The sequence below is a fragment of the Rattus norvegicus genome, chromosome 2 (assembly GCF_021556685.1).
Source record: "Rattus norvegicus strain SHRSP/BbbUtx chromosome 2, alternate assembly SHRSP_T2T, whole genome shotgun sequence".
Lineage (NCBI taxonomy): Eukaryota > Metazoa > Chordata > Mammalia > Rodentia > Muridae > Rattus > Rattus norvegicus.
This window is the reverse complement of record NC_141535.1, coordinates 236119290-236146619: the sequence shown is the minus strand read 5'-3', so window position 1 is coordinate 236146619 and position 27330 is coordinate 236119290. Positions and strand designations below refer to the sequence as shown.

General features: G+C 42.3%; 1 protein-coding gene and 1 long non-coding RNA gene across 3 annotated transcripts; one reads left to right on the top strand and one right to left on the bottom strand.

The window, feature by feature from the left end:
* Positions 1-495: 495 nt before the first annotated feature.
* LOC102549543 (uncharacterized) lies at positions 496-3682 on the bottom strand. The gene is made up of 3 exons (XR_015677097.1): positions 3619-3682; positions 3062-3130; positions 496-2939 (listed from the first exon to the last, which is right to left on the bottom strand). It is a non-coding gene; the product is annotated as an uncharacterized LOC102549543 (long non-coding RNA).
* On the top strand, positions 1176-21124 carry Clca4l (chloride channel calcium activated 4-like). Of its 2 annotated transcripts, NM_001077356.2 has the most exon segments (14): positions 1176-1353; positions 3592-3732; positions 3929-4076; positions 4426-4534; positions 6281-6458; positions 10790-11017; positions 13200-13433; positions 14591-14768; positions 15775-15875; positions 16608-16832; positions 17368-17638; positions 18258-18425; positions 19003-19242; positions 20639-21124. In NM_001077356.2, coding segments are annotated over 14 exon segments (2718 nt in total). In that variant the 5' UTR covers positions 1176-1194; the 3' UTR covers positions 20977-21124.
* The last annotated feature ends 6206 nt before the right edge of the window (positions 21125-27330 follow it).

The following is a 27330-nucleotide window of genomic DNA, read 5'->3' as shown; positions in this document are numbered from 1 at the left end:
AAAAAGTTATGTTTGCCAGAATAGCAAAAACAGTTCTGATAGTTCATAATAGCAGCACTTCAAGCAAATCCAAAGAAAAGAAAAATATTTCTTTAGGAAGAATTTGTAGATGCCTTCACACTTGCCTGGACTAGCAAGGGTAAGATCATGCCAAAACTTAAGGCAAATTCTTTCCAAGAAGCTACAGCTGTTACTCTGACAGCCACAGGTCCTGCTTTAGTCTCAGGCAGACCCATCTGATTAGCAAAATAGCCTATAGCATGTAACATATGCTATTTACTGACCCTTAATTAGGAGTCCAGACACTTTCGTGGAATGTTTTCCATGGATTAATTCATTCAGCATCCCCAACATCTCATAATAATCCAGATATTTCACAAAACACAAAGCTTAAAAGAAAGAGTCATACGACCCTAACAGAGAAATATGTGACTTTTAAGTGACCAGGACAAGGAGCCTGCTCCGAGCCAACTCATAATGACATAGTACATGGGCTCAAGCTATAGAGCACTTTATTCAATTCAAAAAGCCGAAATCTTAGGTGAAGTGAATTAAGTTCTCAAGTTACAAAAGGACGTGAAACAATCAATGCCATTCGAAAACCGAAGCAAACAGGGAGCTATCACGGAATATAACAGAAGAAAGTCCCACGGGATCCACAGCCGGTTTTGAAGCTCTGCGCTTCTAACAGTCCCATCTCAAGAATGAATATAAAGGGATACATTGCTGCCACGCCTACTCCAGCCCTGTTTGTTTTTTGCTTTTTAACACAAGCCTTTTCCATCTTCTCTTTCCTGTTGCTTTTTTTTTTAATCAGTCCCGATAAAGAGACCCTGACAACTTAGCCCCGTGGTGCTGTATCATTGTGATGATGAGGGTGGCAGTGATGAAAGCGATGGCCATGACAAATACCCACAACTATGAGGATGACTACACCAACAATCCAAAAGGATCGCTCACTTGAGTAAATACTTGGTGCTTTAGAAAGAACAATGAATGCGTTTACCATAATCCTCATTGACATTCAGCTGCTAAGTCTCTAGAATGAAAGCAATGAGGGAAGTCACCAAAAAACATGAGGATTTCGTTCCACACATATATGCAAATATTCTGGACTTGATTCAAATACCTGGGAGAAGCACTCACATAAATACCCTTCTGTGCCACCACTCTCTCACCATAGCATGTGCGAGCATGGTGCCAGTGCTGAAGGTCCTTCTGTTCCTCACCCTGCATCTCTTGCAGGATGTGAAAAGCTCCAAGGTCCATCTCAACAACAATGGATACGAGGGTGTGGTCATTGCAATTAACCCCAGTGTACCAGAGGATGAAAGACTCATCCCAAGCTTAAAGGTAAGAAGGGTTTTTATTACCTGCATATTTTCAGGTCAATAATTCTGTTGACTGCGCATCTGAACTGACACACACAGTTACACACTCATACAGTTACACACTCACACACACAATTACACACTCACAGTTACACACACAATTACATAGTCACACAGTTGCACACTCAAACACAGTTACACACACACACTTACTCACACATTGTTACACACACAGTTGCACAGTCACATACAGTTGCACAGTCACACAGTTATACACACAGTTACACATGGTTACACACTCACACAGTTACATACACCACAGTTACACACACACACAGTTAGACACACTGTTATACACTTACACACAGTTGCACACTCACACACAGTTACACACACAATTATACACACAGATACACACTCAGAGGCAGTTACATACGCCACAGTTACACACACATACACAGTTACACACACACTGTTACACACTCACACACAGTTTTACACTCCTAAGGACTCTTTGACCATTTCCATTATGTCTGCAGGATTATCCAGGGTCAAAATGAGAACCTGCTTAGGTTTATATTTTATCATACATTAAAATCAGTTAATTACCAGTTATTAACTAGGTAAGGTGACAGACTTCAGAGCAGTGGGGAAGAGTTCTCACACTTTATCTTAATAATGGTTCGCACAGTCTGCACAGCGGTTGTACGCAGAAGCTCCCGCAGCTTGTCCTGCACACTCCTCCAGCTGCTCCTACACGCTCAGCTTTGGAAAACCAAAACTCTTACCTCTCCTACCTTAAAGGAAAACTTAAACAGTTTTTGAAGTTGATTTGTTTCTAATTTTACTTGTACCAATATAATAAAAGGTTTTATAGCACATAGTGCTTTAATACGCACTCTATTCTTAGATCCTCTCAGTATCACTAAGATAGGACTCAGGGGAAAGACTTTAAATATTATGTAAATAAGAATATCAAGAGAATTACAGTCCTAAAATCAATGCCCAAAATGAAATTAACTGTCCCTACATATTTTTTTTACCACTTGGTAAAACTTGGTCTGTTACTATATTTGATGTTAATAAGAAATGTTTACTACATTTATTTTGAGTTCTCTCTTCTCTAAGTATAGTGTGCTTATTAATGACAAAGTTAACATCAAATATAACAATATACCAAACCTTAAAAGTTTGTGACTGAGGGCTTAAAAATATAAGATAAAGAAAGCGAGAAGACTGTCGTTCGAGAACGGTTCTCTGTGCACAGCACAGTAGCTCTCAGGATGTGCTCGGTCAAAGCAAACAGAACAAATCCAAGGAGCTTAGCTATCCTCCATTCTCTGAGCCCTGAGCAGGCCACCTCTGTGCACTCGCAGGACTGTCTTTTCTTCTTCATTTTCAGCATATGTGCTTCCTCCTTGCGTCCCCAGCAACTCTGCTTCTCGCACTCCGTCCTCTGTACAGGCTAAGTGTCTTGGGCGTTCCGGGGTGCTTTCTGGTGCAGAAAATCATGAATTATCTTCCCGTGCTCTCTGCTGCTGGGGGTGCTTTGGATTCCTTGCTGTTCCTCACAATGCTGGTTAGCATCTGTATCCACATCAGCCCCACCTCATAAAAACAAAAGAGAGAGCTCTTGCTTGTTTGTCAAAATGGCACAAAAGAGGGAGCGCAGCCATTTTGATTGACCTCGCTCCCTTGCCCGCCTTTTCCAAGGGTGGTTAGAATCTTACCCAGGCCAAGAGATGCAGCAACAGGAGGAGAACACCCGCTTCCTACGTATCGTTCATTGGCACTCCAAGCTGCAGAAAAGTTCCACAGTTTTTGCCTGTCCAACAGAGATGGCTCGGTGCAGTGCTTATCTGCTGTCCTCATCAACACTAGGAGCCGGGCTATTGGCCATGATGCCTCTACTCAACTCCGCCCCTCCACCGTAGGCCAGGGCGCTGGCTGTAGATTTAGACTCTTACCCTTCCCTCTCATTTTCTGAGAGTCTCCCACAGCCTTCCGATCCTAATTACGCTTATAACTGACCCAACTTCTTCATTCCTATCTCCAGCCTACACTGCTGACCACAAGGGGAATCAGGTAAAAACAGGTGTGAATTTGGGCACGCGAAGAGAAACATACAGACTTGAGACTTGGTAAAAACCATTCTTTTTGAGGGAAAGGAGCTCCTGATTTGCTTCTAGTTTGTGTACATACTTCAATTCTAATTTTGTTGTGTGACATTATTACAACAATGCACTTCTCATTTTGTCAGGAAATGGTAACTCAAGCCTCCACTTACCTGTTTGAAGCCACCAGGAGAAGATTTTACTTCAGGAACGTGAGCATTCTAGTTCCCATAACCTGGAAGTCAAAAACTGAGTACTTAACACCGAAACAAGAATCATATGACCAAGTAGGTGTCACATCTATCTGCTAGCCTCTTCCTGTCGCCTTTACAGATGAGTACTTGTACCTTGTGGTGAATGCTAATGCTGTAGGGAATGAAACTAGTAACATAGCTTTTACCAGTTAAGTGAGACAGACCTTGTTTGCAAAATCTCTGGATTCTAAGGCTCCTGGCATCTGACTGGGTTTGTTCTGCATTTTAGGCAGACGTCATAGTTGCCGATCCTCATCTGAAATATGGAGACGATCCCTACACCCTTCAATATGGGCAGTGTGGGGACAGAGGACAGTACATACATTTCACTCCAAACTTCCTGCTCATTGATAACTTGATTATCTATGGACCCCGAGGTACAAATAGCTATTTTATCCTTCTTATTTCCACTGGGGAAAAGCAAACCACTAACATTAATGTGGATTTCTAAGACTTGGAAAAGTAAGCATTAGATAATATCTTCATTAAGAAATATGCTAATTTTTTAGAATATGCTAATTATAGCCAACCTGTTGTATATACAGATTTAATAGTTACATGAGTCATGAGACAGTGTTGTTCTCTTTCACCATTTATGAACTAATGAGAAACATTCATTTCTAGAATTCTCTAGTTCAGGCTAACAGATGAGCAAGAAATTTAAACAGGAGAGATCCATATTGAACTGTTTTAACAAGATTTATAGGTGATAATCTTCTCTCTCAGGCAGAGTCTTTGTCCATGAGTGGGCCCATCTCCGGTGGGGAGTATTTGATGAGTACAACAAAGAACGTCCCTTCTACCTATCGAGAAAGAATGTTGTTGAAGCAACAAGGTATCCCTGTGTGAACTACTCTGATGCTACAACTTCTTATTTACTGCCCTTCAGCTTTCTGTATTGGGCGGTTGAGGACAATCTGGGGGTTGATCTATTCAAGCTCTATGTGTGAACTGGTAGGACGTTTAATTTGACTTTTAAATTAAAAGTAGTAGGAAACATTTAGAATATTGTTTTCAAGTATTGGGAACAATAGCAATTGGTGTCTTGAGGAAGTGACTCTGTGAGAGAATGTCAATTTGATGAAAGAGGATCCTAGAGAATCTACTCCTGTCCCCTCTGCAGTGCGTGCTCTGTAGAACTGCCTGGAGCTGTGCACCTAAACTCAGCTGTGAGCATCCCTGGCCTCCGACTCCCACTTTCACACCACAAAACCATCCCTTGCCTAGACAAGGCCTATTCAACCTTTAGTTATTTCTCCTCTTAATCTTTCTGCCCCTCCCATTTGAGGTTAGATGCCATGAAGAGAATCCCAGAAAGCATGCATGGGACTTGTGCACACATTTTACTAAGCAGCTTATCTTGAAGACAGTCCCAGAGAGCATGCGTGGGCCTGGCACATAACCAGCTTATCTTGTTGCTTTGTTTTCTCCCAATAGAGTTTAAGATCCTTGAGTGAGTGAGTGAGTGAGTGAGTGAGTTAGTTTTTAGTTTAATTTAATTTTGTTTTTGCAATTCTCAACATAAAATTCTCAAACTAAACAGTTATCAAGTGATAAATATTTGTACCATTAAACAAATGAAGGAGTTTCCTTATGATCAGTAATAAAAAGATATATATATATATATGTATATATATATATATATACATATATGTTAAAACAAGCCCCTAAAGCCCAATTCATTGAGCTCCTGCTCTGTGTCCAGAAACTTTGAGTCTTTCCACGTGTAAGTTAAGCTTTGGGGCCAACCTCTTTTGAAAAGACATCTCCGTTATCCTTACAATACATCAGATTTATGAAATGAATTAATGTCATGAAGTATGAGTAAGAAGACAGACAGACAGGCAGACAGGCAGGCAGGCAGGCAGGTAGGTTTGGGGGTTTGTTGTTTTGTTTTGTTTTGCCTTGGTTTTGAGAATCCTTTGAACCTCACTCCTCCATTCTCCGACAGGGATTTAGCAATTATCTTGGTCATGAAGCCCAATGGTTTGATGCATATATTTTTTTCCAACTCTTCATTTAGTCTAGCTCACTCATTATAAAAACGTAGCCTGCAAATTACTATACATTCACAACCTTGTAATGTATACATGGAAATTTAAGGGGATATTAAACATATTTTGATTTTCCTCTCCTCAGTAAAAATCCAATTCCTCTGCAAATCTTATCTAATTGAATCTTTGTAATACCCGTGTAAGTTTGATATTTATCAAATTATCTGTAGCCCACAGACAAAATAGATTTGTTGATCATATTAGGAAGCCAATGGATTTTAAAACCATACACTGAAAATGCAGGGATTTTTTTTTGGTGGGGGGAGGTTGTTTGGGTGTTATTGTTGTTTTCCTAAAACCAAGGTTTGTAGAGGTAAACATTGTGCCTACTCTTGTCAAAATGAAATATTTGGTGCATGACCAAGAGGATGTGTCACTGAGGAAAAAACTTCAGGACAGGAGAGAGTGAGGGAAGCTTCAAAACTGGGGCTGAGGGTGTAGCTTTGTGACAGAAACTAGCCTAGCATGGGCAGCCCCTGGGCCCAACAGCTAGCACCACCAACGGTAATCCAACCCTATCATCGTAGGTGTTCTACTGACATCACTGGCACCAATGTGGTCCATGAGTGTCAGGGAGGCAGTTGCGTGACAAGAAAGTGCCGGCGAGATTCAAAGACAGGACTACCGGAACCCAAGTGTACATTTATCCCAAACAAATCCCAGACAGCCAGGGCCTCCATAATGTTCCTGCAAAGTCTGGATTCTGTAAGTACTTCCCGTTTCTCTCACAATGGAACCTTTGCACAGAGTTAAGCAGTGAAGCTTTATATCCACAAAGCAGAAGAAAATGACCCGCTGAACCGATTACAGGCTACCTTCTACAGGTAGGGTCGGGATGTGTCTGGAGAGAACCCTATCCCTTCTAGCTCATTGTCTGCAAAGGTAGCACTGCACCCTTCTTACTTGAGTCACATAACATCTTAGAGTCTCCTCACTAGTGTCTGTTGGGCTGGTGTGCAGATCGGCAAACCTCACATCAGTCCACTCCCCGGTGGTTCCTCACACCAGCCTAACAGAACCCACAGTGGAGCTTCCTGGCGACAGTCCAGGTCTACTGTCTTCCCGCTAAAGCTCACCAAGCCATTATAAAATGCTAATCTTTGGGAAGTCCAGATGGTCCTGTCTCCATAGAACAGATATAAGAGTCTAAGTTCTCAAAGACAATGGTGTAGATACGTAGTTTGAGGGGTATCAACAGATGTGTTAGAGTCGATGGATTTGACACAGAAACCTAATGTGTGTTTCCAAGACGTCGTTGGCAGAACACTGCTAAATCTGATGTTTAGTTCCCTCATTTTAAAAATGGCAATTAAATATACATGGTCTCCGTTGTTATCACTATGTTTATGGGGTCTAATAGAAACAAGTTTAAACCCAGTGTTGATGCAAGGTAGGTACAAATGAAGCCTTAAATTTCTAATTTTAAAATTTACGTTTTGAAAATACGGAGTCATCTCTTTCTCTCAGTAAGTCCAATCGTTTAAATTTTAAATTTTCACTTGACACGTAATAAATTTATGGGATAAATGTGACATTTCAATAGACAGACATAATGCCTAATGCTGAAATAGGACTAATTAGCATATTCATTACCTCAAAGATTTATGCTCTTTCTTGTGGTAAGAACATTCAAAATCCTCTCATCGTGCTATTTTCAAGCACAAATGACTGTTAACTAAAGTCACTCTATTCTGCTATTAAACACTAGAATATATTCCAGCAATCTACCTATAATTTTATACTATTAATCAACCTCTCTGTGTCCTCCTCACTTGGATTCCCAGTTGCCGATGACCAGCATTCTACTCTACTTCTATTACACCAGTTTTCTTAGCCTCAGTGTATTTGTGAGATCACAAAGCATTTATTTTCTTGCTCCAATTGTATCACTTAGCACAGTGTTCTCTGGGCTCACTCACATTGGGGCACACAATAGTGCTCTGTTCTTATTTATGAGTGAAATACCTGAGTGTGGGTAACTACCTCTTATTAGTCCACTCGTCCACTGACGGACACTTAGGTTGGGTCTACACTTTGAACACCGTGACTGACGTGGATGTGCAGTTGATGTGGTTGCTGGATATCTGTGCGACATATATAGATATGGACAGAGAGAGAGATAGAAATATAGAGGTTGCTTGGTCATATAGTGTTTCTACATTTTAGTGTTTACAAACTCCCATTTTATTTTCCCCAGCGTGCTAACTCAGACTCCTACCACGCATGAACATTCCCCGTTTTAGGGCCCTCTCCAGCATTTTCCTTTTGTCTTTTTTAGCCATCTGACTGGTGTGAGAGTAGACCTCACTGTGGCTTTGGCTTGCACTTCCTTGATGGTTGGTGGTGAGGAGCTCTTTTCCGCCTACTTTCTAGTCAGTCACTTAGATGTATTTTCTTGAGAAACGTCTATTTACACCATCCAACTATTTTAAATCTTGTTATTTCTGGGAAGATTTTGCTGCTAAATTCTTTGAGTTCCTTATAAATTGGTAAGTCTCTTGTTGTGAACCATCTGCAAGTGTTTCCTGCCATGGTGAAGGTTGTCTATTTACTATTGGTAACTTCTTTTGCTATTCTCCAGTCTTAAATTATATAAACATACTGTGTTTACCTTACAAACATGTGTGCAAATGTAAGAATATCTTAAATGAGAAAGTGTTTTAAAAACAAACCAAAGTTGCATCTCTAAATGATAAGACCAGCTTAATTGAAAAGAAGCAGTCCCTCGTATACTAACACACGAGCAACGAACACTACCCCGGTCACAAAAAAAAAGTTTCTGATGGAATTAAAAATTGTTGTGGCACCTAGACAATGAGGAAAGTTAGAAGTTTTCTTCTGAAATGTGTGAAGTAGACAACGTTTTAAATGGACCCTTCTTCTAGAAATATCTGACGTGAGCAAGGATAGTTCACTTGGACTGGCTGAGCCTGGATCAACAAAATATTCAGCATCCAAGCAGACCAGAAATTACCTGACACAGCAGATCATCAGAACACACACTGCCTATTCTAAACCACACACCACTGGCATTTACCATCAGGACACAACTGCTGCCTATTTGGGACACAAGTAGTAAGGAAAGACACCTGAAGTCCGAACGGAAGCAAATTACACAGGACATTGTTCAGAGAGAAGCACTGTGTTTTAGCCAAACATCTTATCCCACATAGGACAAACTTCTAATTATCACGCTATAGATTAAATATATTACATACCGAGCCCAGAACATAACCTCAAGCTCTGGACATGGACAGCACACAATACTGAATATTCTCCCTCCGCTCCTTCCAGCCCCTAAACAGAATTCTCTCCATTTCGAGTTCAGTGCTGTGTTAAGAGCTGACACCAAGTAAATAATTAAAAATAATTTTCCTAGAGAAGTGTTCTAGGGAGAGCAGTAGAAGTACTGAGGCAGAATTAAAGCCAAGTAGGAAGAGACACGGGTGTATGAATCAGAGTCATACGAAAGGGCCGAGGAAGATGGCTTCCGAGTGGATGGGCTTTTTAGCTGGGATTGGGAAATGAGTCTGAATTTGGCGAAGCGGTAAGAGAGAAAGAATTCGAGGCAATGAGACAGACTGACAGCAACTAGAGCCACCGGGCAGAGTTGCTACCTGTAATGCCAAGGTGAGAATTGTCTAAAGATTTCCATCGCCATTGGAAAGATTCTAATACTTGTTAGAATAATTTGGGGAGAATAGAAGCTTGTAATAAAATGGCGTTTTCCTAGTTGGTGCAAAATCACCATTAGGGTGAGTGAGAATTCGGGTGAAAGTTTCTGGTGCACTCTAGAGACGAATGATATTCTATGGTGGAATCAAGAAATGCGTGCTGAACAAGAGGCAGGAAATGGGGCTGAACCTGCAAAGCTACAAAGCTAGGGTGTTGGGTTTTTCTCCTCTCTACTTTGGACGAATGGTGAGGTAGCTGCTTAATTCCCCCAGAAATACAGCAATACCATTGTGAAGGCAGGGACGGGATGGGATGGGATGGGATGGGACGGGACAGGACGGAACGGGATGGGTGAGGCTGGGAGGTCAGCTGGGAGCCCCGGCAATAGGCAGGGGAGAGACTTGATTCAAAGACAACGGCAGGAGGAAGAGGGGACAGTGTGACAGGCATCACCTCACAGCTGGAAGGATGTGAAGAAAGCCTTTGTTTGCATCCATATTTTCTCCCCACCCAATAGAACCTCATTCGGGAGATTTGAACCTGCGCCATGTCAGAAACAAAGCTCTTACAGTGTGTGAGAAATGCAGATGTAATCAGCTAGTGTTGAGTCTGAGCTTAACACTGCAAACATGGCAGGAGGGGACGCTAAAGGAAATGACTTAAAAACCGTTTCTGTGGGTTGACGGTAAGGAGTTTCCTTCCTGGATTCTGGGGTAGTTTATAAGGACACTTTCCCATCTTTCTCCAGGTTTTCAAAACCTGGAGGATTTTGGGGGTTTCAAGTAATAAAAGCATCCACTGGCGGAATTATTAGCTGCAATTCATCACTTGGAGAAATAACTGCATCTCTTACACGTTTATTCTCTTCCAAGGGTGCTGTTCATGTGTCAAAACTCGTAGGCACTGATAGCAAGCTAGACTGTTAGGGTGTCTGTCCTCAAGTTTCTGGGCTCACTGTGGAGATGCACAGCACACACAGTAAAAGATGGCCGCCTCTCCTATTCTGCTTTTAGGGGACAGAAATGACCAGAAACCACACACTCTTACATTTAATTCAGGATACTGGGTCCTGGAGAAGTGTGGTCGAGTAAGCAAGAAGGTAGCGTAACCACATGCACGGCCACACTCTGCACTGACAATCTAACTTTAAAACCTCCAAACAGCGTTGGCCACAGCATTGACAGTGCTGCCCGCTTTCACATCCATGTAAAATGGACGACAAAGCATCTAACATGAAGTAATTCTTGTCAGGAGACAAGTCCTGTTCAGGATGCACGTAGTGGCTAACTTTATATTTGGAAAAGAAAAAAAAGACGATCTGCTCTATATTACATCAAGTTTTAATTGGTTTTTTTTTTCAGGTGGTTGAATTTTGCACAGAAAAAACCCACAATACGGAAGCCCCAAACCTACAAAACAAAATATGCAATGGCAGAAGCACGTGGGACGTAATCAAGGAGTCCGCTGACTTTCAGCATGCCCCTCCCATGAGAGGAACAGAAGCCCCTCCTCCACCCACGTTTTCCTTGCTCAAGTCCAGACAGCGAGTGGTCTGCTTGGTGCTCGATAAATCCGGAAGCATGAGCTCAGTAAGGCACTATATGCTGAATTTCTTAAATTGAGTATTTAAGCTAAATACAGGATTATAATTTAATTTTATTTTAGCTCCAATAAACTAACACAGATAAATGAAACACTGAGATAAATGGGGTTGTAACTTTTGGTTCTAACTAGGAAAAGTTTAACTGCACGTAGAGAGAGAAATGAAGTCAGATGTGACGGTGCCTACCTATAGTCTTAACCACTCCGAGGATGAGACAGCAAGCCTCAGTTGGTTTTAGGCCAACCTGGGCAATGTAGCAAGATCTCATCTCAAAAAAGAGTAAGGAAAGAAACAAACAAAAACTATCCATGGTGCCACCATTGACCATATCACATCATTCTGTTTTGCTGCTGCTGCTGCTGTTACTGCTGCTGCTGCTGCTGCTGCTGCTTCCTCTTCCTCCTCCTCCTCCTCCTCCTCCTCCTCCTCCTCCTCCTCCACTTCTTCTTCTTCTTCTTCTTCTTCTTCTTCTTCTTCTTCTTCTTCTTCTTCTTCTTCTTCTTCTAGTAGTAGTAGTAGTAGTAGTAGTAGTAGTAGTAGTAGTAGTAGTAGTAGTACCAATATAGAATAGAGTTTATTTTAAAGCATGGGAAGGAGAGTTGAGGAAGTAGAGACAGAGAAAGGCAGAGGGGGGGAAGGGAGGGGTGGGAAGAAGGGAGGGGAAAGGGAGAGGAGAGGAGGGGAGGGGAGAGGGGAGGGGAGGAGAGGGGAGAGGGGAGGGGAGGAGAGGAGAGGAGAGGAGAGGAGAGGAGAGGAGAGGAGAGGAGAGGAGAGGAGAGGAGAGGAGAGGAGTAGAGGGTCGAGGCCAGCCAGGAACACATGGAGAGAGAGAGGAGGGAGGGGAATGGGGAGAGAAGGGGCAGAGAGAGTAAAAGCCCTTTTCTGTTTCTTAATGTTTACTCTTTTCTTCAAAACCTTAATCATATTTTGTATGTTTTTATAACCCAATCTTTTACATAATGTGCCTTTAAAAAGATTCTGTGAAACATTTCAATAATTACATCATATTATTATTGAATCAGCAAGCACAGGGCCTGCATGGGTCTGCACCAGGTCCTCAGCATATACAGTTAGTTACAGCTTAGTATTTTGATGGGACTCCTGACTGTGAGAGCACGTGGGTCTCTGACTCTTGTGCCTGCTCCTGGGTCTCCTCCTCTTGTTGGGTAGCCATGTCCAGCTTCAGTGTGCTAATTTTTGCTTCACCTCATTATATTTTATTTGGTCATCTTTTGTTGTCTCTTGGAAGCCTACTCTTTTCTAATGAGAGACAGAAAGGGAGGGGAGGGGAGGAGAGATGGGGGAGGGAATCTATAATCAAGATACATTGTATAAAGGGAAAAATCTATTCTCAATGAAGGAGAAAAATGGAAAAACAGAAAAATAATTGTTATATTTAATAATCATGTCATATGTTTGTACCATAATTTAGTCAATTCCCTATAGTTGGACATTTTTGACACTTTTCTTTTTTTTTTTTTCTTTTTTCTTTTTTTCGGAGCTGGGGACCGAACCCAGGGCCTTGCACTTCCTTGGCAAGCGCTCTACCACTAAGCTAAATCCCCAACCCCTTTTGACACTTTTCTACTTGGTAGTTACCAAAAAAATACATTTTAAAAATATTTCATTCAGAGAAAATATTAGATTGTTATATAAAAAGGTAAGACTTTTACAAATATAGATAGCAGTCTTAGGATTTATTTATGTTATCTTACGTGTGTGAGTGCATTGCCTGATTTATGTGTGTGCGTCACTTGTGTGTCTCGGACTGCAAAGGCTGAAGGAGGACTCAGGTCCTCTGCAAGTGGAGGTGTGGACAGTTGTGAGCCACATCTGGATTCTGGAAACTGAACCCGAATCTTTTTCAAGAACAGAAAAGAGCACCTAACCGCTGGAGCTAACTCTCAAACCTCCAAACTGAAGAAGATATGCCTTAAAAATATACTAATCAATTATCATCAAGATCTATGGCCCTTGGTGATTTTTGTCTTTCACTAATATGACAAAATTTAAAAAGACTCAAGTTGTTCTCATATATACATGTGTGTGCGCGAATGCATGTGTACACGTGTGTATGTGTGTGTGTACATGTGTGTATGTATGTATGTATCTGTGAGTGCATGTGCATGTGCACAACTGTGTAATTCTTTATGTTTTTCTTTAAACAGGGAGACCCCATCACTCGTCTCACCCTAATGAACCAAGCAGCAGAGCTGTACTTAATTCAAATCCTTGAGAAGGAATCCTTGGTCGGCCTGGTCACGTTTGATAGCATTGCTATAGTCCAAAATAACCTCATAAGAATGATCAACGACAGCTCCTACCTAGAGATCAGTGCAAAGCTTCCCCAAGAAGCTGCTGGCGGAACTTCAATTTGCAACGGACTCAGAAAAGGATTTGAGGTTAAAGAAATGAATTACTATCCCTTGCCATTGACCACTTCTTTCACTTTCAGCCAGGGTCGTGAGTTCACGGGTTCCTCATTTACTAATAGTCTAACCTGATGGAGACCAATCATCTGTGCAGAGAAGAAAGTAACCTTTGCCATTCTCCGCAGCCCCCGGTCGCCTGGTGGAACATCCAGGGCTAAGTGGCACTGGGGTGTGCACACGCAAGGGGAGATCAGTGATTGAATAGCGAAATCTGAGTGAGGAGTCTCTCTGGCACCACCATGAGTAGAATGCAATGTCATTGAGAAAAACTGAAAGGAGGCTGTGGGTTCCATTTGATACTGTGGGTACCCAAATTCCTGGCCCACCAAATTGACACTTAAAATCGCAGAGCACGGTGCAGTCCTCAGGCAGCCAAGGACCAAGCATGAAGAACATGGGTGGAAGTTAATACGGATGGAAGTTTAACGGTGCTAAAATTATAAACTACAACATTAGGAGCGCTTGTTTGGTGATGTGGCCAACTGCGTGTTGATAAATCTTGATTTTCACGTTTTCCAACCTAAGCTAGCCTCCACTTGAGTCCATTCATCATCAAATATTGAGACCAAATAGAAAGTCACCCCTTAGACTAGTCTTCTTGCCTCTAAGGAGTCACTGCTACTCTGAACATGTTGGCCTTAGAAGCACGTGATCCCAGCCACATTCTGCTCTAAACGCTTTGGGGTAAATCAACTCGGTCAGTTTCATCAACCCCAGCCTGGCCCTGAAGGCTCGGCTTACCCACCAGCTTTTCCTGGGGAGTCCATGTGAGCCCGGCCACACTGTCGGGCTGAGCTCCAGTTGATGCAGCTGTCCAGACCGCCTGGGTCGCTTGCCTATCCCCAAGTACATGCTAGGACATTAAGAGAAGATGTTTACTAACTTTGTATAGGACTTCCGTGACTCATGCATGCATTGGAAGACCAAGTTTATCAAGACTCCAGCTATCAAAACTGGTACATTACCCCCAGTTCCACAGGCCAGCTCAGCCGGGAATGATAACACAGTTAGCTCACACTGAGGCAGAAGCCTAAGGACTCTTCCAAGACTAAAGCAGTTTGTTCTTACTTTTTCTATTGTTCAGAAATTACTCTTCTGTGATTAATAATGTGCCTTTCCCCCTTCAGACAATTACCTCCAGTGACCAGAGTACTTGCGGTTCTGAGATTGTATTGCTAACAGATGGGGAAGATGATCAAATAAGTTCATGCTTTGAGGAGGTCAAACACAGCGGTGCCGTCATTCACACCATTGCCCTGGGGCCTGACGCTGCCCGAGAACTGGAGACTCTGTCGGACATGACAGGTACAACTTCAGAACAGAGTTTGGATAGAAAATGTTCTGTCGTCTTTCTGTTGAACATGATCTTTCTCCATAAACTAAAAACTGCTCAAAAATTTCCCTGTCTAAAAGTCAATCATTGTTTCTTGCTCCTTGGGTTCTTTTCCCCTCCCCTCCGCTCTTCCGTAGACCAAGGTCTCATGGCACTTGTCTGTTGTCACAGTTTATTTTTCGCCTAATTTCAACCAGCGCCGATAATCATAGCCTTATTTCCCTATGGCTTCCCAACGGCATCCAAAATTATTCCTCAGTTTAAAAATACCATTTGATTTGACAGAAAGTCTTCAGGCATCCAGATTTTAAAGAACAAATGGGAACCCAGAGACTGTACATGATCCGCCGAAGAGTCCTGACTACCACTCAGAACTCACCCCACCAAGTAGTATTTCATCACAGCCTGACATATTCTAAGCCTGACCACACAAGCCCCCATGTGGCTACTTCACTAGTCTTCCAGGCGGGCTTTCTGCCACCTAGAAGTTACATAAGTGTGTAATGAACGCCGTATTTTAGGCAATCGGTTCTCTGCAACCTATTCTTTCTTAGCTTCTTGCATGCATGCAACCTCTCTCTTCCCTTTAATGTCCCCATTATCTATTTTTACTTCCCTCCACTCTAAACAGGGTCAGGGTCTTGTTATCCTTGATGCGGTTTTGATCCAACCAGAAAATAAGCCACGCACCTAGAAGAGCTGGCTTAAATCTCACGGTTGTGTTATCAATTATATCACGGAATCTAGGCGTTGCTACAGTAACCTGCACTCTCTCCTGGTGACTGATTAATCTAACCAACAACTGAAGTTCTTCAGGTTTCCCTTGGTTCTTACCACACTGATTTTGAGCAAGTAATTCCTCCCTGGGACCCTGAGGATCTTGAAAAGTAATCTTTGGGGAGTGCAACTGAAGTCCTCGACAACCGGTTCAGAGTACACAGAGTAAACAGGATTTCCCCACTTAAAATGTCCCTTTAGGAGGGCGTCGCTTTTATGCCAGTGAAGGCATCAACGGCCTGATCGACGCTTTCAGTGGGATTTCATCCAAAAGTGGCAGCCTGTCCCAGCAGGCTCTGCAGGTCAGCAAAACCCTTTGTTTTCTCACTGTCTTGCTGTCTCAATGAATGCACATCACCCTAGTTATTAGCTCCCTAGCTGGCTTAGTTAGGGTTTTACTGCTGTGAAGAGACACCATGACCAAGGCAACTCTTATCAAGGAAAAGTTTACATCGGGGCTGGCTTACAGTTTCAGAGGTTCAGTCCATCATCATCATGGTGGAAACATCCTGCACACAGGCAGACATGGTGCTGGAAAGGTAGCTGAGAGTCCTACGCCTTGATCTGCAGGCATCAGAAGGATGCCACCCTGGACTTAGCTTGAGCATAAGAGACCCCAAAGCCCACCAGCCATGCTTTCTCCAGGAAGGCCACACCTCCTATTAGTGCCTCTCCCTATGGCCAAGCACGCAAACATGAGTCTATGGGGACCTCACCTATTAAAACCACCACATTAACCTCAAAATGGCTCCATTGTGTAGAAGAAACACTGCCCTATTGAATTTGGTTTTCCATGGCTTAAACATGCCTTGTCTCCTACAGTCCTTTATTCCTTAGATTACTTTCAATCTTTATAATTTTTATAAGTTTAGTTTCAGCTATTTCATTTATTCCTAACATGTTGTTTTTACCGAAAAGTTGTTTCAACTGAAAAGAATTTTGAAACTCAGAATTACGCTGGACTACCTAAACTTTAAAATGCCATAGTAACAACACCTAGGCTTTCTGCATCTTATTTAAAATTTCTGTGACAGTTGGAGAGCAAAGCCCTGGAGATTAAGGAGAAGGAATGGCTAAGTGGCACAGTTCCCGTGGACAGTACCGTCGGCAACGACACGTTCTTTGTTGTCACCTGGACAGTACAAAAGCCAGAAATTATCCTTCAAGATCCGAAAGGGAAAAACTACAGGACCTCGGATTTCCAGGAAGATAAGCTAAATATCTTCTCTGTTCGCCTTCAGATCCCAGGCATCGCCGAGGTAGGTCTGTTCTGTCGTCTCTGTCAGTCATCAACTTAGGTTAGAAAGTAAAGGCATCAGCCATGTTTCCAGTCCTGAAGCAGCAACAGATCGCTCATCTTAAAAGTGAGCTTCGGGGCTGGGGATTTAGCTCAGTGGTAGAGCGCTTACCTAGGAAGCGCAAGGCAGGCCCTGGGTTCGGTCCCCAGCTCCGAAAAAAAGAACCAAAAAAAAAAAAAAAGTGAGCTTCATGGGACACAGAAGGGTTCACACCCACATCATCAGTTTATAAAATCAGATATTAAAAGTCGTTATTTAGACCAGGGCAATAGCTCGATGGTTCACCAGCTTAGCTTGCAGGGGCCCTGGCTCCAATCCCAGCATCACCAAAGCTCTCACTCTTTTTACACATCTAAGCAATTACATATACGTACATATACATACACATACAGATAGATAGATAGATAGATAGATAGATAGATAGATAGATAGATAGATATCCTATGCATAGAGGAGGAAAATATTAGCAAAGCTCTTACAGAGAAATTTTTTCCAGACAGGAACTTGGACTTACAGCCTCTTCAATAAGGGGGTCAAACCTCAGTTGCTAACTGTGACAGTGACCACTCGAGCCAGAAGTCCCACCACGCAGCCCCTCATGGCCACCGCTCACATGAGTCAGAGCGCAGCCCAGTACCCTAGCCCGATGATTGTGTATGCACGGGTCAGCCAAGGGTTTTTGCCTGTTCTGGGAGCCAATGTCACAGCTGTCATAGAATCTGAAACTGGACATCAAGTCACCCTGGTGCTCTGGGACAACGGGGCAGGTAATGGAGCCTGTATCCACACCAGGGGACTTAAAATCATTCCACTGAGTTCTGTCTCAGTCTTCCCCTGAACACTTAAGAACTGTATTCCAAAGTGAATGGAATCGAGCTGCAATGAGTTAAACCTTTGCCCAGCTGTCAGGTTTTACCTGAACCACAGAGGGAACTCGAGGACCGTTTTCCTCACTTCCAGTGTCAGTGTTTTAATCCACTTTGTTACCTTTATATTTTTTTTATTTTGATGAGTTTCTTATATGGAATAAGAACAGCTGCTACTGGGGCTGGGGATTTAGCTCAGTGGTAGAGCGCTTACCTAGGAAGCGCAAGGCCCTGGGTTCGGTCCCCAGCTCCGAAAAAAAGAACCAAAAAAAAAAAAAGAACAGCTGCTACTATCTCACTGAGCACCACCAAAAAAGACTGAACACCTACTGTGCGTTCTTCCAAAACCACAGGATTATCATGTAACCAAAACAAACTTCGAAGCAAAACAGTGTGACTCTAGAATTCCTGTGCTTGAAACTGTGCCACCCTAAGGAGACCACCGCCATCCCCTGTGCTCACAGTTACAGCTCTCGTTTTCCCCTTACCAGATGACTAACTCTTACATTTCAATGCCAAGGTGCGGATACACTCAGAAATGATGGCATCTACTCAAGATATTTCACGGAGTTTCATGGAAACGGCAGATACAGCTTAAAAGTCAGTGCCCAGGCAAGAAAAAACATCACGAAACTAAATCTGAAACAAAAGAATAAGGCTCTTTATATACCTGGCTACGTTGAAAATGGTTAGTAACAGTCAAACGGAAATGTCTGGTTTAGGTGGGGAGGGGAACACCCATATAGAAGGGGAGGGGGAGGGACTAGGGGGATGTTGGCTTGGAAACCAGGAAAGGGAATAACATTTGAAATGAAAATAAGAAATACCTAATTTAATAAAGATGGGGAAAATATAGCAAAGATTAAAAGCATAACGGAGTCCGTCATCGATATGTTCCAGTCAAATCCAGGCGATGGGTCCATTCTGCATGTTACTACCCGCCTCAATTCATTCCACATACATGTTAAGCACTTCTGTGAAGTAAGCTCTGTGCTAGATGCTGACGCTACAAATACGGATAAGACACAGTTCTTGTCCTCAAAAAAATTTACAGGCGAGTATGAGATAAAGATGGGTTAAAATGCAGCTTAACTAAAATGTCACGTCCCCTCGCCCACTTCAAAAGGACGCTGAAACAAGCTTTTCCTTCATGAAAACGAACTTTTCAATATCTGCACTGACTATCTGCGAGATCACGTTACAAGGACATGACAGCATAAAAGTTACAATATATTTGTTTTTGTTTGTTTGTTACGGGGGTGTAGATCAAATTATACTGAATCCACCCAGACCGGAAGTCCCAGAAGAAGCTACAGAAGCTGCAGTGGAAGACTTCAGCAGACTAACCTCTGGAGAGTCGTTTACTGTGTCCGGAGCGCCCCCTGATGGCGGCCACGCTCATGTGTTCCCACCCAGTAAAGTTACAGACCTGGAGGCCGAGTTTAAAGGTGATCATATTCACCTTACCTGGACGGCCCCTGGCAAGGTTCTCGATAAAGGAAGAGGTGAGTTTGATACTGAGTTTTAAAATGTTCTGAAAGAAACCCCATTATGTTTCATTTTTCTAAAGCTTCTCCAATGTCTTATTTATGGGTAACATTTGTGGAATAAGTAACAGTAACCCCACTATTCTGGAACGAGGTTGGCTCTTAGAAGTCAACGAAGTACAAAATACACCAGGTAAACAGATAACTGCGGACAGGCAGACAGACAGACAGACAGGCAGGCAGACAGACAGACAGACAGACAGAGATAGATAGATAGATAGATAGATAGATAGATAGATAGATAGATAGTGGATAGATACATAGATGATTGGTAGACAGACAGACAGATCCACCTAAATGAAAAACAAGGCCTGTATGAATAATTGTGGAATGGACAGGACTTACCCATGGAGAAGCTCGATGTTAATCAGAGGATTTAATTAAGGAAGAAAAAACAGTCATTTACCTCAGAGTTTAAGTATCTCCAACATTACCTAAAAACATAAAAAAATAAAGTCTTCATACCAAGTAAGGGTTATAAATATTTTATCCTTGCAGTTCATAAGACGCTTTATGTCCATTTCTGATAGATTTCTAAAATCAGTCAGGAATGTGGTACTCCCGCGGGCGTCTTCCTTTCCTTTCTTGATAAAACAGTGGTTTCAGCAGCTGGCCTTCCCGTCATGCATTGATTACACATCCACTACACGGTTCTAAACACTTTCTACTCATTACCATTCACAAATATCACGTGCAGAATCCTGGCAGTCAAAAGCTTCCTGTTAGATTAATAAAATGACTAAATCTGTGCTTCACACTTTAAATAACGGAGATCAGAAAGACGACAGTGTAGACCAAGGAAGACGACAGTGTAGACCAAGGAAGACGACAGTGTAGACCAAGGTGCTCGCCGAGGTGGGAAGAGGCCCTGAGCCGGCGCTTAGTCCTCTTTCAGCATCTGGGACCTGTGACTCCTGCCCTTCCGTCCTCCCCGTAACTGTGCTTCTCTGAGTGCTCCCCATCGCTCCTTCTTTCAACTTAGTTAAAGGAAAGAAAACAGAAGATACTTACGGTTTTACTCCACATGAACATTATGCGTCCCTTGTTCTAATTTACAACAGAGTTCTGTTCTTTCTGTATCTTTCTATAAAGAAGCCTGGACTCTGGGTGGAAGGCTGGTAATATACGATGCTGAAGTAAACATTCCTGTGGCACTGAAACTGGACATTTTGCGTTTTAATAATTGTTTGTATACTTGTTTTAAAGTCAGTGAGATGGGATAACCAGACACAAACGGTATCTGGGCTCTCAGTCTAAAGCCCGCATGCGCTGCCCGGAACTCCCACACAGGCGCTGTGCAGAGGCAGACACCCACCCTCACGACTCTAACCAGCATGGTATCTCTCTCTTCCAGCGCATAGATACGTCATCAGAATGAGCCGGCATCCTCCTGGTCTCCAAGATTTTAACGACGCTACTTTAGTGAATACTTCCGGTCTGATACCTAAAGAGGCTGGCTCAGAAGAAACGTTTAAATTCAAACCAGCAAGTTTTAAAATAGAAAACGGCACCCAGATCTACATTGCAATTCAGGCCGAAAATGAAGCCGGTCTCACCTCTGAGGTCTCCAACATCGCACAGGCTGTCAACTTTATTCCTCCACGGGAACCCAGCAACCCTAATCTGGGTAACAAAATGCCTGTACCCTGTTTGACAGTTTTGGTATTTGTTGCAACTTTATTCATATTTTAAACTAGAAATTTGCAGTAGAGCTAAAATTCCATCTTTGAATTGAAATTTACTCTCCTCGTTGTCTATAACTCTTTATAACATAAAAGGGAATGTTCAATACTGTCAATTTCCTATCTGAGTCTATTAAAATTATAAGTTGCTATATGTCGATCAGAGTATTTCCTTAATCTACCTTTGGGAAGGATGAGTTAAGCTGAACAAGTCATTTTCTACATATTAATATCTAAAAACTATTGTGGAAAATATAACATGTAATTTTATAAAAATAATTACACAAGGAAACAGAATACAAAGCCCAGGAGGAGAAAATGATGTCTATTTTCATTATTAACCAGCGAAAAGAAAAGCACAAACTAATTTCCAGACAGCATTGGGAAACTCAACAGACAGACGAGAAAAAGCAGTGCTCTGTAGACAATGAGTACATGTGGTGATTTCAAATTGAAATCCAACTCGACAGAGCAATCTTAAAATGAATGTTTATAGTGAAAGAACTATCTAGCTGACCTTTGGATTATAAAATCCTTTCATGGAGATCCTGAAGATGTGGCAGTGCATAACTGTGACTGCAGCAATTGGGTGACAAGGTAGAAGGTTTATAAATCAGCCTAAGCTACATAGCCCAGTTTTGGGCTAGCCTGAGCTGCACCACATGATACTGGCTCCAGAAAAAAAGAAAAAATTTTAAAGTCTGCTAAGGCATTATTACATGTTCTCTGCGATTTTTTTTAAATGAGAAAGCGAAAGAAAAACAGGCAGAATCCATAAGTCAGCAAATGGCTTTAACATATTAATCTCTGTTCTGTTACTCAACAGAACACTGGAAAATGGGTAATGTATGGAGGAAGGGTTTTGGAGGCTCAGAGGATTAAGGTGGAGTGAGTTTTTGGGTTCTGACAAGGACACCAAGAATTTCTTGATACAGATCAAGGGCAAGCAGGAGCCTGTGAAGAAGCATTCACTCAGGATATCCACCTTCACAGCAGCTGACTCCTGTAAGAATGGCTCTGGCTTTGTGGTCACTCTGAAGAGCACAGTCATAGAAGGGCTTTAGAGAAATAGGTCATTTCAAACCATACCAAAAGCCTGGCAGCAGATGAGTATTGTCTAACATTTACACAAGACAGAGAGTCTTCTTGTCAGACAAAATCTACCCAAAAAGTCCAAGTTCTCTTGAATCTTGGGCTGAGAACTACTGTTTACATGGAAACAAAAAGAACTGCTCTCGAGTGATTTCTGAGATTACGCTCTGCTATCCTTCTGGAGTGTATCATGTGTCACATGTAACTTGCAGTTTGACTGAAGGCTTGGCTATAATGACCGAAGCCTTCGATGTCAGCCCTTGGGAGGCAGAGGCAGGCAAATCTATGCTGAGCTCCAAATCCAGTCAGGTCAACTTAGCAAGACCCTGCCTCAAAGCAGCAAGTTAAACTAAATCTGAAAGGCCCAAGATGAAAGACCAAGGTCGGTCTGTCCGCAGCTGTAACCTAGAACAAACTTCCTCCCCAAAGGCTTTCCAGATTCTCTTCCCCTTGAGAAGTTATTTTCTCATTCTGGGTCCCCCAGTGCTGAGCTATAGCTCTCCACAGAACCTTCCCCACTCTAACTTGTATTTAATCCATGAAACAGGTCTTCAAGTCCTTGGGAGGCTATGCCCACTGATCCCATCCCACACTTGTACAGAGCACAGGGATGGGGCGCAGAACACAGAAGTGTGCTCATCCTCCTTGCGGGTGAAAGGCAGCAAGAGATTTCCTGCGTGGTGGAGGGTCACTCGCTGTGACAAGTGCTCTCTCTCTCTCTTTTTTTAATTTCTCTCTTTTATTTGTTTATTTAATGATATTGGTTTGAGATTCCTTTTTTAAGAAGATCTCACCACATGGATAACCTAGCAGTGCAGGACACTAAATGCTTTGAGCATTATTTATTTAACTTTTCCAATGGTCCTTTTAGAAAGATACTGCCTTCCTTGTTTGACAGCTAAGGAAATGGGACGAGAGAGGTTAAAGTCGTGAGGGGGAATTTTGTTGGCAGAAGGAAAATGTAGGAGCTACTGAGATGATATGCTGTTTGTGCAAATTCACCCAAGATAAGCAGGTGGGGTGCCACGGCAGTGACTCAAGTAGATGGGAAGAAAAACTGTTTCAAGTGAAGACAGTGTGGGAAGATTTCACAGACGTTATCAAGCTTGGACTGCAAGCTGGGACACACCTGATAGTTGAAGATAGGAACATGCAGAAATGGTTTCGATGCAACCAGCCGGGTTTTCCCGTAGTCTCGGGCAGCTCGGGGCCATCTCATTCCCAGTGTAAACCCTGGAAGACTCTATTTACAGTTTTACAAAACAAAGCCATGAAAACAAATTTTAACCAGCAATCATACGTCAACATTGACAGTCACAACAGCACCTGGCATTTAATAATAGCTATGATACTCATTGAGATTTTTAGGTGTCAAACTCCTGCTTGAAGTGTTTTTCTGGGTTGCCTCATGTAGTGCTTCCCATATTCCATAGCAGTTCTGTCACAGACAAGATGGGAGTCTCTATTCCAGGCAAAAGAATAGATTTGCCTTACTATATATATTTCAGATTTTTTTATCACTGTCAATTACAAGTGTGTGTGTGGGGGGGGGGTCTAAGTATGGTTGTATGTGTATGAGTTCAGGTGCCAAAGCAAGCCAGAAGCATTGAATTCCCTGAACCCAGGGTTACGAATGGATAGGAGTGACTAGCGTGGGTCCTGGGAACTGAATCCAGGTCCTCTGCGAGAGCAGAATACACTCTGAAGTGTTGAGGCACATCTCCAACCTGCTTTCTTAGCGGTTTTGTTCTCCGTGGATTCTAAAGACATTGGATGAGAGATGACAATCTTGGCTCAGTCTCACAGATCCAAATGTTAACCTCTTCCAGAGACAGCCTCACCTGCATCCCCAGGGATAGCATTTCAAACCTGAGTCTAGGTTAAGTGTCTCCTAAAATTAGTTATTACAAAAGAAGCATTCAAATACATGAACAAAAGAAAGTAGGCTTCACAAAGGACCAAAGAGGGGCCCAAAAAATAGAGTAGGAAAGGTCTTCATTAAAATAAGACTTTAAATTCTCAGTGAATATATTTGATGATGAACTGGGAAATACCTATAGTTCATTGTCATTGGCCTCTTTGGAATCAGACTGCTGGACATAGGGAGGCTCTGCAGAAACCCCACACTTGGAAAGTAGAGTGGGATGGACCAGGAGTTTAAAGACATCATGAGCTACATAGCAAAGTTAGAGGTCAACCTGGAGTACACAAAAGCCGATCTCAAAAAGAGGAGGAGGAGGAGGAAGAGGAGGAGGGGGGGAGGGGAGGGGGAGGAGGAAGAAAGAAAGGAGGGAGGGAAGGAGAGAGGGGTGGGGAGAAAGAGAGAGTGGGAGGAGGAGGAGAGGGGGAGGGAAGGAAGAAACTGAAAGCTGATTGGTCGTTACCTCTATACTGCAAGCTGATTGGCCGTTACCTCTATACCGAACCTTCAGTGTTACATTTCTCCATGAAGCAAAGTACATTTCAGAAATCAGCAACAGAGACAGAGAATACAGTCACTTATTTAGTTTAATAAAATCGAATTAATTTTAATTTAAGTTAATAAAAGTCACGTACAAAAGCAGAGGTCTCACATCTAGAATATCGTGACAATGTGCTCTTTAGTTTTGTTGTCCACTTTTGAGTTTAGATCCAACTCAAGAATGACACTGAAATATTTCTGCCCTCGAAGTGATCAAAAAGTGATGGTGAAGTCCTGAAAGACTCAAACTGAAGGCAAACCTGACTAGGAAAGTCCACTGTTCGGCCCGGTATTTAAACAAGAAGGAAGTCTATCACAGTGCTCCACATTCTCTTGCCTCTCTTACTGACTGCTTAACTAGAAACAATAGAACGCACTCAGATTGATTTTCAAGATTAATTCTCCTGATCTAACTTCTGAAAACTACGGTTCGCCAATATGTCTTAAATCCAGACTCTAGAGTTAAATGGTCTGAGATCAAATACCAACTTTTCCCTGTTCTGGAAAATGAGCTTCTCCACACCTAAATTTTCTAAAGAATGGTCCATCCCCTAAGACTTTCTGATTGTCTTCATCATGAAGAATATCCCGATTCCAGGCTCCCTACTGGGGTAACGTGGCTTCCTTATTGACGCACAGTTGCTCTATTTTGTATGTAAATCTTATTGTGTTCCTGTCTAACCCAAAGAACAAGTCCCAGGGTGAATAGCACTGTCCTGGGACACAAACACAAAGAAACACTCATCTTTTCTTCACAGTCATAAAGAAGGATGAGAAAAAAACCAACCAACACACATTCATTGGTGTGTTCAGAGTTCAGGACCTCGTTTGCACAGAACTTACAAAAACATGCGTGTGTGTGTGTATGTGTGTGTGTATTATATTTTACATTTTACATTTTATATATTTACATATTGCATTTTACATATAATGCATAAATTCTATATATTTATGTGTGTAGGTATATTATATTATTTATTTAATTTTTTATTGGATTTTTTTAAATTTACATTTCAAATGTTATCTCCTTTCCCAGTTTCCTGTCCATAAAACCCCTATCCATCCCCCTCCCACTTCTTCTATGAGGGTGTTTCCCCCACCCATCTACTGACCCCTTCCTGCTCCCCACCCTGGCATTCACCTACACTGGGGGGTCAAGGGCTTCTCCTCCCATTGCTACGCAAGGTAATCCTCTGCTACATATGCAGCTGGAGCCATGGGTCTAACCATGTGTAATCTTTGGATGGAGGTTTAGTTCCTGGGAGCTCTGGTTGGTTGGTTTTGTTGTTCTTATGGGGTTGCAAACCCCTTCCACTTCTTCAATCCTTTCTTTAACTCCTCCAATGGGGCCCTGTCCTCAGTTCAACGGTTGGCTGCAAGCATCCACCTCTGGATTTGTCATGCTTTGGCAGAGCCTCTCAGGAGACAGCTATATCAGGCTCCTGTCAGCATGCTCTTCTTGACATTAGCAATATGGTCTGGGTTTAGTGGCTGTATAAATATGGGCCAGATTCCCAGGTGGGGCAGGCTCTGGATGGCCTTTCCTTCAGTCTCTGCTCCAAACTTTGTCTCCATATTTCTTCCTATTACTATTTTTGTTCCCCCTTCTAAGAAGGACTGAAGAATCCACATTTTGGTCATCCTTCTTCTTGAGCTTCATGTGGTCTGTGGATTGTATCTTGGGTAATCTAAGCTTTTGGGCTAATAGCCACTTATCAATGGGTGCATACCATGTATGTTTTTTGTGATTGGGTTACCTCACTCAGGATGATATTTTCCAGTTCCAACCATTTGCCTATGAATTTCATGAAATCATTGTTTTTGATAGCTGAGTAGTACTCCATTGTGTAGATGTACCACATTTTCTGTATCCATTCCTCTGTTGGGGGACATCTGGGTTCTTTATAGCTATTATAAATAAGGTTGCTATGAACATAGTGGAGCTTGTGTCCTTGTTATATGTTGGAGCATCTTTTGGGTATATGCCCAGGAGTGGTATAGCTGGGTCCTCAGGTAGTGCACTGTCCAATTTTCTGAGGAACCTCCAGATCCTTTGTTGAATTGTAATTTAATTTCGTGGTAGTTGGAAACCTTGCTCAGAGATGAAAACAACCCTGAGATTCCACCTCACACCATCAGAATGGCTAAGATCAAAAACTCAGGTGACAGCAGATGCTGGTGAGGATGTGGAGAAAGAAGAACACTCCTCCATTGTTGGTAGGGCTGCAAACTGGTACAACCACTCTGGAAATCAGTCTGGAGGCTCCTCAGAAAGTTGGACATTCCACTGCCTGAGGACCCAGCTATAGTACTCCTTGGCATATACCCAAAAGATGCTTCAACATATAACAAGGACACGTACTCCACTATGTTCATAGCAGCCTTATTTATAATAGCCGGAAGCTGGAAAGAACCCATATATATATATATATATATATATATATATATATATATATATATATTATTTATAAATATATTTTTTCAACTAAACATACCCCCTTGCTCCTCTCAACATCCTGTCTTTTTTGTTAAGAATATTATGTTTGTTATTAATATACATGCATACATTTGCCTAAATATATAAATAGTACCTCCTTGGCCAATTTAGTGTATGTATATAGTAATTTCAGGGCTGACCACTGGATATTGGGTAAGTGTACTTCTCTTTGCTACTTTGTGGGTTTCTCTTTCTTCCACCCTCCCCCACCTTTTCAACCCCTTAACATTAGATAGGAAAGTAAAAAAGAATAGAGGGGCGAGGGGGTGTCATTGTTGTTAAACTCCTTACTGATGATTCGGGCACCTTCTTTG

Excerpts from the sequence above, each read along its gene's own strand:
- Clca4l (XM_087631255.1), top strand. The coding sequence starts at position 10,916 with ATGAGAGGAACAGAAGCCCCTCCTCCACCCACGTTTTCCTTGCTCAAG. Across the intron at positions 14,769-15,774 it reads GACTCTGTCGGACATGACAG|GAGGGCGTCGCTTTTATGCC; the intron begins GTACAACTTCAG and ends ATGTCCCTTTAG. Across the intron at positions 19,243-20,638 it reads GGTTCTCGATAAAGGAAGAG|CGCATAGATACGTCATCAGA; the intron begins GTGAGTTTGATA and ends TCTCTCTTCCAG.